Genomic DNA, 13003 nt, shown 5'->3' with positions numbered 1-13003 from the left:
CTGCATGTAGTAAAAACTACAGCGCCTACCAAAATCCCAGCAGGGTAAGAAGCGACCACGTGATTAGTTCCAAGAGCCTGTGCTACACTAGCTTGTAGATGGAGAATTCCTAACTACAAGAGAAACCGATCCTTTCGTTAGACTGCAATCAAAAACAACGGACAGTATCAACATCTGAATGTGGTAAGTGAAAAGCCTGGAGCCTCTGTAGCTTCAAAAGGTTCAGTTAAAAGAAATTTACACCAATTGGCTTTAAAAAAAAATCTTAGCAGGAACAGATTCCCACTGAAATCGGGTCCCAGGACTCAGCAAGGTACACAAATACCTGCAGGGCCCCCATTCCCCAGTCCTTTCAAATACTTAAGAGAGAAATTAATCTATACTATAAGTAAAACTCAGAAAGTGAGGTCAGAAGGCCATGGAGACAGTGCCACTTTTCTCCCGTAGGGCAAGGCACAGACAGGACACATCCCCAAAGGAGAAGGAAGATTTTCTGAGGTTTGTGTTACAGGGTGGGTTTATCTAACTGGATGTCCTACTCCATGCGGTGGTCAGGACTGATTCTGTCAAATGTTGCTGCTTCTTTAAAACATTAGAAGATGGTGTTTCGTAAATGCATACGACAAAAGCTGCTCAGGGACTGATAAGTCAAATAACAGACATGTGTCCCTGGAAGGCTAGCACCAACGCTGCTCAAAACACACGCAGCAATCCAGGCGATCCCTGCCTTTCAACTAGTAATAGCTAAATATAAAGGAGCCTTAAAATGAGCAACTTCTGCTCCTAAAAAGGAACGCCATTTATACCCATCCTCCTGCCAGTGGACAAGTCTTTTCAACACTCTGTAAATGTAAGAACAGATAGCTGGATTAACTGTATAAATTAGATGTGATCATTGTAACACTGAATTGAGATGACTCATTTATTTTACTGCAATTTCTCAGCTAGGGTAACTCCCACAGTTTACAAGAGTTACCTCTTTATCCATACTATCTAGAGATGAATGAAGACAATATTCCAAAACATAATTGAACGCAGTGAACTGCAGCTTACCATCGTGGCGTAAAGTATGAGTCCAGAAAGAAGAGAAACTTATGGGCACTGAGGAGACAGGGTGAGGACCATCTCGATCTGATAAAAAGTACTGCAAGAGCAAAAACAATAAAACCTTCACATTAGCATGAGGCTATCAAGAAGCACATGATCTAACAATTATCAAACATTCTTTATATATCTTTTTAATCATTACAACAAAAAAGCAAAGTACCACAGCCTGTCCATTATTGTTGAAAAGTAGTTTCAACCAGGTAAGGCAAACTAATGTGCAAATAAAATCTGATTTTTCTTACTCCAAAAATATTTAGCATTCCAGGCAAGCTGAGTGTGCCACCATCTCCACCATCACTGCTGCCACTCTCATTCTTGCCTTAGGTCATCCTACTAGACAACCCACTGGCCTTAATTGATACGCATTCAACGCTGATTCAGAAAAAAACAATCCTCTTTAACGACATTCCCCCAAATGCATGAATTTGCAATTCTCAGATGCGGCTCCTTCCCAGTCCTGGAGTGCCTGTACCTTAAGGAAACCAGACACGTTCCAGAACTTTCCTCCAGCACAAGGGCCTCATCCTGAGCCTGTAAGAGCAATCTGCAGAGCTCTGAGTAGTGGGATGCCCCCGTGCCACCTCCTAGAGATGCCAACTAACTGCTGTGGATCAGAGCTCAGGAATCAGCATGTGGCTGAAACCCCTGGCCAATGTTGATTGCACTGCATCGTTAGCATGGAGACTGCATACGTTTATTCTGAGAGTCTGCTTAGATTTTTGCCAGTTTGCGTTTCAACAGCAAGATAAAAAGAAAATTTGACAACCTAAGGACTTCACAGGCACTGCACAGGTTCTGGGCGCACAGGGAAAACGAGAGACATGATCTGGGGAGGCGGGCAGGCCTCGACTGGGAGATCAGAAGCCAGGCGGGATGCTGGCACCCCATCCTGCAGAATTCTAGGTCCTCCACTCAGTGTCACATTGCAACTCCCATGGGAGCCCTGGATTACGTTCCTCCCCCAGGAGGTGGTCCGCCTCATCTCTGCCTGTTGCCAAGCAGTTAGGAACTGAAGGACTGCCTCTTCAATAAATTTAAAGACAAAGGTTTTAAAGAAGTTAATCCTTTCCTCACGGAAGCTGCAAACTTCAATGACATCTAGGTGAAAAAAATTTCTCAGGGTTGGGGGACAGCAGGAAAGAAAAAAAATTCCAACACCCAACCTAAAGATGAAGGTGCAGAACTACCAACAGACAAAATGTAACGACCTCAAAAAAATATTTTTTTTTTTGAGAGGGGAGAGGGAGGGAAGAAGGGGGTAACTAAACTGAAGACAGGGTTAAGTAAATTTAAATTTCATAAGGTTTACAGGTAAAAACCAACTGTGCATCTAACACAATGCTACGCCTACAAAATTGTCTCGAGCTTAGGAGAAATACATGGTCATCATCGTCATCAACCTTGGCTTTGCAGAATAAGGCCCTGCTCAGCGCCCAGCGACTTCACCAAGAATGAACAGACCCCTCGTTCCAACCCTCGGTGCACTCACTCATCCTAGCACCAGTTTTACTTATCTTAAAAGAAGCATTTTAAGACAAAGGCCTGGTTCTCCTCAGAGACTAACACCATTTTCCTGCTGAATTTTGGCCTTTCACAGGACGCCGAGAAGGGGCAGTCCAAGGGAGACGGCCTCCAGGGGTACTGCTTCCAAATTCACTTCTGGTCGCCGGGCACCGATGGTTTCCTGGCGGCGAAGGCCAGGATCGAAGGCGAGTTTAACCATCAACCCCTGCCCTGGCTCCCCCTGGGTCCGCTGTCAACTAACTCCCCACTCACAAGCGCCACCCAACGTTCCTGCGAGTTGCTGAAGACACTGGCAGCTGGACCTCCGCAGGTAACAATCCAGCCGGCCCGGCCGCCCGGCCGAGGGTCCCGGGCTCCCCCGAGGACAGACGCTGCTCGCTCGGACCCCCGTCAAACCTCGCGCGCCTGCAGGCCGGGCCCACCTGTGCGGACCCCCGTCCTGCCGGTGCGGACCCCCGACGCACCTGTGCGGAACCCCGTGACTCGGACAGCCCACCTGTGCGGACCCCCGACCCGCCGGGCCCACTTGTGTTAACCCCCGAGCCTTGAACAGCCCACCTGTGCGGACCCCCGACCCTCCGGTGCGGACCCCCGACCCGCCGGGCCCAGCTACGGACTCCCATCCCACCTGCGCTGACGCAGACCCGCCGGACCTCGGAAGGCTCCCCAGCTCCGCGCCTCAACGCCCACTCGCCCGTCGGGCGACGCCAAAAGCCTGTTCCGGCGTCGGCCACCCTTCCGATTGGCGGGCTGGGCGTCGGGGCGGGGCCAGAGGGCGGAAGAGGTGGGGTTTGGCCCGAGGGGCGGGGCCGACGGGCTGGAGTGACGCGGGAGGCGGCCGCTCCGGGCGGCTTCGGCCTGTGCCGGCGTCGGCGGGAGAGCTGCTGGGGCGTTGGGGAATCGTCGCCAAGCCCGGTTCCGCGTCTGCACGGCGAACGGGTACTTGTACCCGTTACCCGCCAGAGCAGGAGGTCCTGCTGGATTTCTAGAAAGTTGGGACCGGCCTTCTGCCTGCCTGCCTCATCCAAATGGAAAAGGAGCCACAGCATTGCTGCAATATGCCGCTGCAGGCACCAGGGTCATGTACGACATCAGATGTCCATAGAGTTAATGTTTAAAAACGAAACTTTCAGGGGCTGGCGCCTGGTGTAGTAGGCTACACCTCAGCCTGCTGAGCCAGCATCCCATGTGGTATCAGTTCGAGTCCCAAACGACCCACTTCCCATCCAGCTCTCTAATTATGACCTCTGGTTCCCTAAACCCTTGTGAGAGACCAGAAGGCTCCTGGCTCCTGATCATCATTTGCAGCTATTTGGGGAGTGAACCAGTGGGTGGAAGGTCTCTGTCTCTTCCCTGTTAACTCTGCCTTTCAAAGAAAAAGATCCGAGACCCAGAGGCAACTTCTAAAACTTCACACACTGCAGTGTAATGTCTGATAATAATTCAGCACCTGAAAACACATTTTTTGCTTGAGGGCAAAAACGTTTCCATTGGAAACATCACTGTGGTACAGCCGGTAGTGCCAAGGCCGGCCGTGCTGGCACCTCAAATGGGTGTGGGGTCCTGGGAGCTGCACTTTCTGGGAAGGCAGGGGAAACCATCCAAGTCCTCGGGCCGCTGCACTCACATGGGATGCCGGGATGGGGCTCCTGGCTTCACTGGGGGCCGTTTGGGAGTGGGCCTGTGTGTGGAAGATCTGTCTCTCTCTTTGTAACTCTGCCTTTGAAGTAAATAATTCTTTTTTTAAAAATGTCTTAGTGCAGGTGAAAGTAACAGAACATCAAACCATCTTCAGGTGTAGGGTGGGGATGGGCATGTAGGCCAGCCCTTGGGACGTGACCCTCATGCCAGAGTCGTGTGTTCTCATCCTTGCTTCTGAGCCGATTTTGCACATGAAGGCAATGGCTATCATGCTTGGGTCCCTGCGACCCAGGTGGGAAGCGTGCGCTGAGCTTCCTGGATCCTGCATTCAGACTGACGGGGGGGTCAGAGCTAGTGGAAGATCTCTTTCACCTCTCTCATTCTTTCTGATCAGTTAATAGCTTTTAAAAATACACAGTTCATTGACATTTACATTCATAAGCTTATGCAATCTGCAACTATTTCCAAAGGATTTTCATATTCTCCAAGTAAAACCTGAACCCCATGAAGCAGTTACTTCCTATTGCTCCTTCTGTCTACCCCTGGCACATGCCCAGTGTTCAGGCACTGGATTCTGGCTGCCTCACAGAAATGGGGTAGGTGATCTGTCTTCCGCCGCTTAGCACAAGGCATTGCAGGTTCATCACATACACTACGCGGAATTGTATACACTTGGAATGTGCAGCTGTACTTCATTCCTTTGTATGCCTAACATCTCCTTGTATGCATATATGATAGGTTTGGTACATGTTTATGTCCTCACATCTGTTGGTGGACATCTGGGTTGTTTGTACCTTGAAGCTATTATGAAGAGAGCCACTATTGGTGTCAGTCATTGTTTTCGATTCTTTTTGAGATTGCTTCTTTAAAAAGCAGAACAGGGCAAAAATAAACCTGCCCTGCAAATGATACCTTAAGATGTTCTCTTGACAGAGTAAAGGAATAGCATCCACCAAAACCAAAGGCAAATATGAAGAACATCCCAGTAAAATAATAACAGAAGACTAAATCAATGAATAACACATTGCTAAAATGACAGGACCAAATTACCACCCATTTATATTAACCCCGAATATAATTGGCTTAAACTCATCAATCAAGCTTCAAAGATTAGTAGACCAGATTAAAAAGCAAAACTCATTTATTTGTTGCCTACAGGAAACAAATCTCACCAACAAAGATCAATGGAAACTATATCTCATGGATTTTGATTTTTTTTTGTTAGTTTCATCTCTTCAAAACATTTTCTTCTGATTAAATTATTCGGTGACCCATAGATCGTACAGTAGCATCATTTTCTTCAAGAAGGTTCCCGATTTTCTTTTACATTTCTTCAGCGGCACATTAGGCATTCAGTAGCATGTTATTTAATTTCATGGTGTTGTTAATTTCTGTTTTTTTCCTGTTGTTGATTTTGCTTTGTAGCTTTCATTTTAGGGGATGTATAGTAACTGTGTAATGGATACTGTCATATCCAGATGTGAGGATACAATGTAGTATGCATCTCTACTTCCAGACACAGATGGACTCCCAAAGAAACTGTTTACTATGTCTTGACAATAGGATGCTGGACTCTCTGCCATTGTCCATGCCTGCAATCATGGACATATGACTTTTATGGAGAACTATACTATAGTAACAATATAGGGGAACTCAGTGAGGGGGCTCCTCTGGCATGTGTAAGATCTGGGTCCAGGAGTGGACCTGGCAGGGGGTCTTAGGGAATCCCCCTTCTAGGCTGTAGCTCCTGCTGGTGAGCACAACAGTTTGGCTGGAAATAGGCCAGGCCAGGCAAGGCTGCTCATATTTGTTAGCAGGTCTGTGGGCTGGCTCTAGGGGGTAGACTGGGCAAGGTGGGGCCCAGTGTTAGTACATACTGGCATGGATGGGAGCCAGCATGAGGTATGGGCCATGCTGTGCTTCTGTGCCTGTCTGTTTGCATGAGAGCCAGGGATGGGGTAAGTTAGGCCAGGGCTAGGCTGCAGCACCCACCAGCAATAATTGGCATTGGGGGTGGGTAGGGCCAAGCCAGGTTGTAACATCTAACAAGGACCAAGATGGGGGTGTGGGCCATGCTAGGCTGGGTCTAAGCAACCACCAGCAGGAGCAAGATCTGTGGCTGGGAGTGGGCGTGGTAGGGGAGCTAAGGGCTCTGTTGCTGGACTGTGGTTCCCACTGGTGAATGTGAGAGCCAAAATGAGAGTGGCAGAGTGGGCTGGATATGGCTGCAGCATCCTTCAGCATGTATGTGGGCTGGGTGTGGGGGGGTGTCAGACTGAGCTACTGCAGCACCACTGATACTCATGAGAGTGGATGTCAGACAGGCTGGGCTAGGTCATAGTACCCACTGAACCACATGAGAGCCACATCTGGGGGTGGACTGGCCAAAGCTGGGCTATAGCAGCCACCATCAAAAGCCGCAAGACCAGGCCAGGTTACAGTTCTTGTTGGCGTACATGTGAATTAGCTCTGAGAGTGGGTCAGACCTTGGCCTGTGCCAAACTGAGTTAATTCACAGCATACACTGGTAGGTGTGAGATGCAGGATAGGGTGCAGGATAACCCATGTTGGGCCACAACACCAGCCAAGTTATGGCTGGGACTGGGTGCTGGCTGGGCTGGACTAGGGTGCAGCACCTGCCAGCAAGAGCTGGAACAAGGGCCAGGCTGGGTGGAGCCAGGTTTCAGCACCCGTCACTGACCAGTGAACATGGAGGAGAGGCAGACCACGCCAGATTTGGTTGCAGCACCCATCCACTGGACACGCAAAACCCCAGGCTGGGGGTGAACCTGGTAGGGCAGCTGTGGGGGCTCTCCTGCTGGGCCACTGTTAACATTGGTGAGTAAGAGAGCTGAAACTGGGCAGACCAGGCTGTCATCCTGCATGTGAGCTGGGTTTTGGGGAGAGCTGGGCTGAGCTAGGCCACCATATCTACTGGCTCATGCATGGGCCTGAATACGTGCAGGCTGAATAGGCTTTACTACAGCATGCACTGGCAAGTGCCGGGACTGGGGGCAATTCGTGTCAGGCTGGATCACAGTACCCCTTGGAAAATGTAAGATCCTGGGCTGGGAGTGAGCCTTGTAGAGAAACTGTGGGCACCCATATAATAGGTTGCAACTCCCATCAGTGAGTTTTAGAACCAGGGCTGGGCTGGCATGACTGGGTAATGTGGCAACACCCACCATGTACATGTGGACTAGATAGGGGGGTCAGTTGGGCTCAGCTAGGCTACAACACCCATGGCTGTGTACAAGAGAGCTGGATGGCATTGGGACGGACTGGACCAGTCTGCTTTTGCCCACACCAGTATGCACAGGGATAAGGGTGGACCTGGGTCACAGCATCTATTGGTTTGTGTATGAGATAGGGCTGGAGACAGAACTGTCCAGGCAACTGCAACCACCAGTGTGTTTATTGGCTGATGCAGGTGATGGACTGAGCCAGACGCCGCTCTGGCTGGCACATGCAGCAGTCAGGTCTGGAGTCAACTCAGATGAGATTTCTGGGAGACCAGCCAGCCCACTGGGATCAAAACCCTGATCATGTAAAAATCACAAGATTTATGGTCTGACCTTGGAATGCATGTACCGGGACCGGGCCTCCTTGGTTGGTGATGTCTGTGCAGAGGAGAGAGCATGCCCAGATGCACACGAGGGACGTGGCAGCCAGCTCTTGGAGGTTTACATTACAGAGGACACCAAGGACCATGTAAGAGGATGGAAGGCAACTTGTTAAAACAGGACAACTTTACTGGATCTGGGCCAATGGATACTCGAAGGTGGACTGTGTCAGCCACAAACCTTGGGAAGGTGTCCTCAACCTTGGAGCAAGGAAACTGACAGTATCTCAGAACTATTGAGACCACCTAAGCAATACCCTCAGAGCAATCTCCACATTGAGGATCCTAGGATGATGTTAAATAGCCATCTCCCCAGCCCCTAGTACCAATATGGGTCGGCTGCTGGGAGTGCCCCCCCCATTCCCTACTGCAGATACAGGAGGGAAAAAGAATCGAAAACAATTGTCTCATCCACTTTCCTCATACCTTGACTCTCCCCGTTTTAATCAGTGATTCACATGGGCATGTAAACAACATCAAAAATAAAATAAATTTTATTTTAGTTATTTTTAAAAAAGATTTCATTTAATTTTATGACACAGTTTCATAGGCTCTGGGATTCCCCCAGCCCCTCCCCACGCCCTCCCCCTATGGTGGATCCTCTACCTTGTTGCAGTAGGATAGTTCATAGCCAGTCATGATTCCTTCATTGCGGGCATGGACCATGCAGAGAGTCCAGCATCTTATTGTCCAGATAAATTCAACGGTTTCTTAGGGAGACCATCCCTGGACTGAAAGCAGAGCTGGCTGAATATCATTCTGTCCAATGAAAAGCCACAACATAACATCAACAATTTTTTTTAAAGATTTATTTTTATTATTTTTTTATTGGAAAGGCAGATATACAGAGAAGAGGAGAGACAGAGAGGAAGATCTTCTGTCTGATGATTCACTCCCTAAGTGAGCGCAATGGCCGATACTATGCCAATCCGAAGCCAGGAGCCTCTTCCGGGTCTCCCACGCAGGTGCAGGGTTCCAAAGCTTTGGGCCGTCCTTGACTGCTTTCCTGGGCCACAGGCAGGGAGCTGGAAGGGAAGCGGGGCTGCCGGGATTAGAACCGGCGCCCATATGGGATCCCGGGGTGTGCAAGGCGAGGACCTTAACCACTTACGCCACCGCGCCGGGCCCATAACATTAACAATTTACAACACTATGGAGTTAATTGATATGGTATTGAGTGACCAGTATGTTAGAAAATGCAAGTTCTTAACTATATCCTCTGACACTTCATTGACATTTCAATTTTAGTTTATAAACAACCAGCTGCTATACACCTTAAGCTGGCTATAGGGTACTATCCAGTTGTCTCGTGTCTATTTTCATTTTTATATTTAGCAGTTTATAGTGTTGAAGCATAATTTTTACTGAATTACTTAAATTTTAAAAAAGTATGCATCATGGCTACCCAGGAACTTAACACATGAGAGGGAGCAACATCAATAAAACTGTGTTTACTGCAGCTCTTGATCACATCAAGAGGTCACGTTGAGTCACTGACTTACACTATTTAGGGTTGTGCAAGTGCACTCTGATAGCCCTGCAATGATAAGTTTGCAAAATGATGCGTTTGTCAGAATGTATGCCTGTGGCTATGTACACGTGGCTATGTAAATAAAGATAAAACACAGACAATAACATGCTTCATAAACCTTAAATGGTTATGATCATTTAAACTCAGAACTTGGGATTTTATAAACCCTGGGCCTGCATCTGTACGGTCTTTCTCCCATGCTGAAGATCCTGACACCCAGTTTATGTCATGTAACATTTGGCACAATCTCAGAATAAAAACACTGAAGTTACTACCAACAACCTAATTACAGAGACATTTGACTCTATTTTGAAGAGTCTAGTCTCAAATGTATAGAATTAGAAATGCACATATATATTAAATACTTCTTAGATCGTTTAGCATACATACACAGAGATATATTTGTTTTTATTGGAAAGTCAGATTTACAGAGAGAAGGAGAGACAGAAAGACCTTCTGTCTCATGATTCACTCCTTCAGTGGCTGCAAGCGCCGGAGCTGAGCTGATCCAAAGCCAGGAGCCATGAGCTTCTTCTGGGTCTCCCACGTGGGTGCAGGGTCCCAAGACCTTGGGCCATCCTTGACTGCTTTCCCAGGCCACAAGCAGGGAGCTGGATGGGAAATGGAGCAACTGGGACACAAACCAGTGCTCGAATGGGATCCTGGTGCATGCAAGGCGAGACTTTAGCCACTAGGTTAGCATGTCAGGCCCACAAACAAATTATTGTATACCACTAACCTTTAAGTCATTTTCATAGTAATGAATATTCATTTACTACAGGACATTTCTCTGCGTCACTTTGGGCTCACCAAATCCCGCCCCCATTTTTCTGGTTATCAAGAATAACTATAGACTGGGCTGGGAATGCAATGTCCCAAGAGAAAGGGAAATGGCCGGGCCCTGTTTCAGCCCCACCTGTCAGCAGCATATCCTTCGGTGCTTTAACCCAGCATGTCACATCAAGCCCAGGCGTCAAGCCTGGCGGTGTATGCAATCCTATTCATTTAACTTAGGCAATTTCTGTTTGACAGTGTGTGCTTTTCTCATTGTTTTGAGCCCACTATGTATTTAACTATTTAAACATATATCTGTTTCTCAGTGAGCTTTGAAGCCTCTTGAAGTTGAAAATAAAGTTGTTTTCATATTTGTCTGAAACGTGTAACTGGGTGTTCTCATAAACCAGGACCTCAAAAAAGATTGAGATCAATTATAATGTGGCCTAGAGTACCTTGAGTGTTTACTTGTATAATGCTGCCACCTTGTGGCAGTAAATGGAATAGTCAAATTATATTAACATTTTTCTTTTTTTAAGATTATTTTTTATAATATATTTCAATAGACTGAGGGATTCCCCAATTCATCCTTTCCATTCCCCACTTCCACTCCCCCCCAGTGTTACTACAACAGTATCGTCGTTCAACAACAACCACAAGTCCACCATTCTGCTGTTTAAGTGTATCATGACATTGTAGGTAGAAAGTCCGGCATCCCATTGTCAAGATATATTTAAGTTTAATCAGGAGTCCATGTTTTATTCAGGATTAGAGACGCAAATTGCAATGTATCTTACCTTCTTGGCATGCTAGTCTCCAATACAGAGTTCCTCTAGGTGAATATATGCATATACATGTTTACCTGTATATCCATCGATCTTGTGTTTGGCATTTTCTTTGAACAAATAGCTCTCTCTTTTTAAGCTTATTTATACATCCAAATGGCAGAGTGAGTGAGACAGAGAGAGGAACAGAGAGAAGCCGTCATTCCCACACGGCCACCACGGGAGGGGCAAGGCTGAAGCCCGGAGGCTGGAACTCCACCTCTAGGTGCCTTGTGTGGGTATGATAAATCTAGGACTCTAAAGATTTTAGAATAAATTTATTCATCAGAAAAGTAAATTTAGTTCCAGTTAAAGAAAAAGTCTCTTTTTCTAATTTTGGGGGAACTCTCAAGTGCCTTGAGGTTTGAAAAACATTTTTCTGGAATGTACGACATTTAGCTACTTTTTGAACTTTTTTATAGTGCGGTTTAAAAATATCCTAATTAGTGAATTGCCAACTATCGAATTATTGTTTTCATAAGGTGTTCAAAACACAACTTGGTTGTTTTGGTATTTGATGTTGTTTTTAAAATTAAAAATACACAATCTTTTACACAGTTATTGTATAAAGTACTATGGTTCCATACATGCATAAAAATGTAATAATCAAATCAAGCTAATCAGTGTATCTCCTTAAATATTGATCATTTCTATTTATTGAAAAGCTCTGGACTCTTCTAATTACTGATTTGAAATATAAATTGTTGTAGACTACAGCTATCCTACTGTGCCTCGGAACACTGGAACTATTTTCTGTCTGACTGCGCTTAGCACCTATGACACGCGTGTCCGTGCTCCTGCGCCACGGGCCTCCCGGGAATCTCATGCTCATGATTTCACTCTATTCTTCTATGAGACCATTTTTTTTTCGTCCACAAATGAAAGAGAATGTGAGCTCTGTGCCTTTCCATGCTTGGCGCATTTCATTTTGCGTGATGTTTTCAATCACCATCTTTGTTGCTGTAATCGACAAGGTTTTATTGTGTTAACAAACAAACAAACAAAACGGGCCTAGCGCAGTAGCCTAGAGGATAAAGTCTTTGCCTTGCACCCACGGGGATCTCATATGGTCTCTGGTTCTAACACCAGTGGCCCTGCTTCCCTTTCAGCTCCCTGCTTGCAGCCTGGGAAAGCAGTTGAGGGTAGTCCAAAGCCTTGGGACCCTGCACCCGCGTGTGGGAGACCCAGAAGAGGCTCCTGGCTTCATATCAGCGCAGCCCTGGCTGTTGCAGCCACTTGGGGAGTAAATTGGCAGAGAGGATCTTCCCTTCTCTCTCCTCTTCTCTGTATATTTGACTTACCTATAAAAATAAATAAATCTTAAAAAAATTGAACTCTACATCTCCTTAAAACTGTGTAACACAGATTATCATATCCAGATGTGAGGATACAATGTAGTTTGTGTCTCTACTTCCAAAGATGGGCTCCCAATGAAACTGCTTACTATACCTTGACAATAGGATGCTGGACTCTGTGCCATTGTCCATGCCTGCAATGATGGACGTATGACTGTGTATGAAGAACTGTGCTATAGTAATGATACAGGGGAACTCAGTGAGGAGGGAGGGAATTGGGGATGAGATAAGGGAAATCCCACGGTCTATGGAACTGTATCATAAAATGATAATAATAAAAAGTAAAATTTGAAAAATCCCACTCTGCTAGTACCGCTTGTTCATCATCCTTGCATCAATGAAGAGCTATCTTGCTTGATTCCATACTTTTGTTATTGTGAACAGGCCTGCAATAAACATGGAAAAGTAGCTACTTTTTTATAGAGTGGTGGCGTTTCCCTTGCATGTATAACCCGCAGTGGGATTACCGATCCACGCGCTACGTGTTTCAGATGTTGGAGGAAGCCCCACACTTTTCCCACGGTGGCTGTTCCCAGTCGGAATGTCTAAACTTTCCTCCTCCTCTGCCCCTCGCTACCAGTTGTTGTTTATTTATTTCCTGATGTTTTGGGCTATGGTAGCACAG

The 13003-nt window shown here is 46.7% G+C and overlaps 1 protein-coding gene across 1 annotated transcript in view; it reads right to left on the bottom strand.

Moving 5' to 3' along the window:
* The window catches only part of SUPT20H (SPT20 homolog, SAGA complex component), a 43979-nt gene extending 40636 nt beyond the window's left edge, over positions 1-3343 (bottom strand). The window contains exons 1-2 of the mRNA XM_040991499.1: positions 3260-3343; positions 1054-1144 (exon numbers count right to left, since the gene is read on the bottom strand). Of these exons, the coding sequence (XP_040847433.1) occupies positions 1054-1056 (3 nt within the window). The 5' untranslated portion in view covers positions 1057-1144; positions 3260-3343. The remainder of the gene's footprint in view (positions 1-1053; positions 1145-3259) is intronic.
* Between the last annotated feature and the right edge of the window lie 9660 nt (positions 3344-13003).

The sequence above is a fragment of the Ochotona curzoniae genome, unplaced genomic scaffold (assembly GCF_017591425.1).
Source record: "Ochotona curzoniae isolate NIBS_2020 unplaced genomic scaffold, NIBS_Ocur_1.0 contig_64, whole genome shotgun sequence".
In the NCBI taxonomy this organism is placed as follows: domain Eukaryota; kingdom Metazoa; phylum Chordata; class Mammalia; order Lagomorpha; family Ochotonidae; genus Ochotona; species Ochotona curzoniae.
Note: the sequence above shows the minus strand (reverse complement) of the source record. Positions and strands in the feature narration are given on the sequence as shown.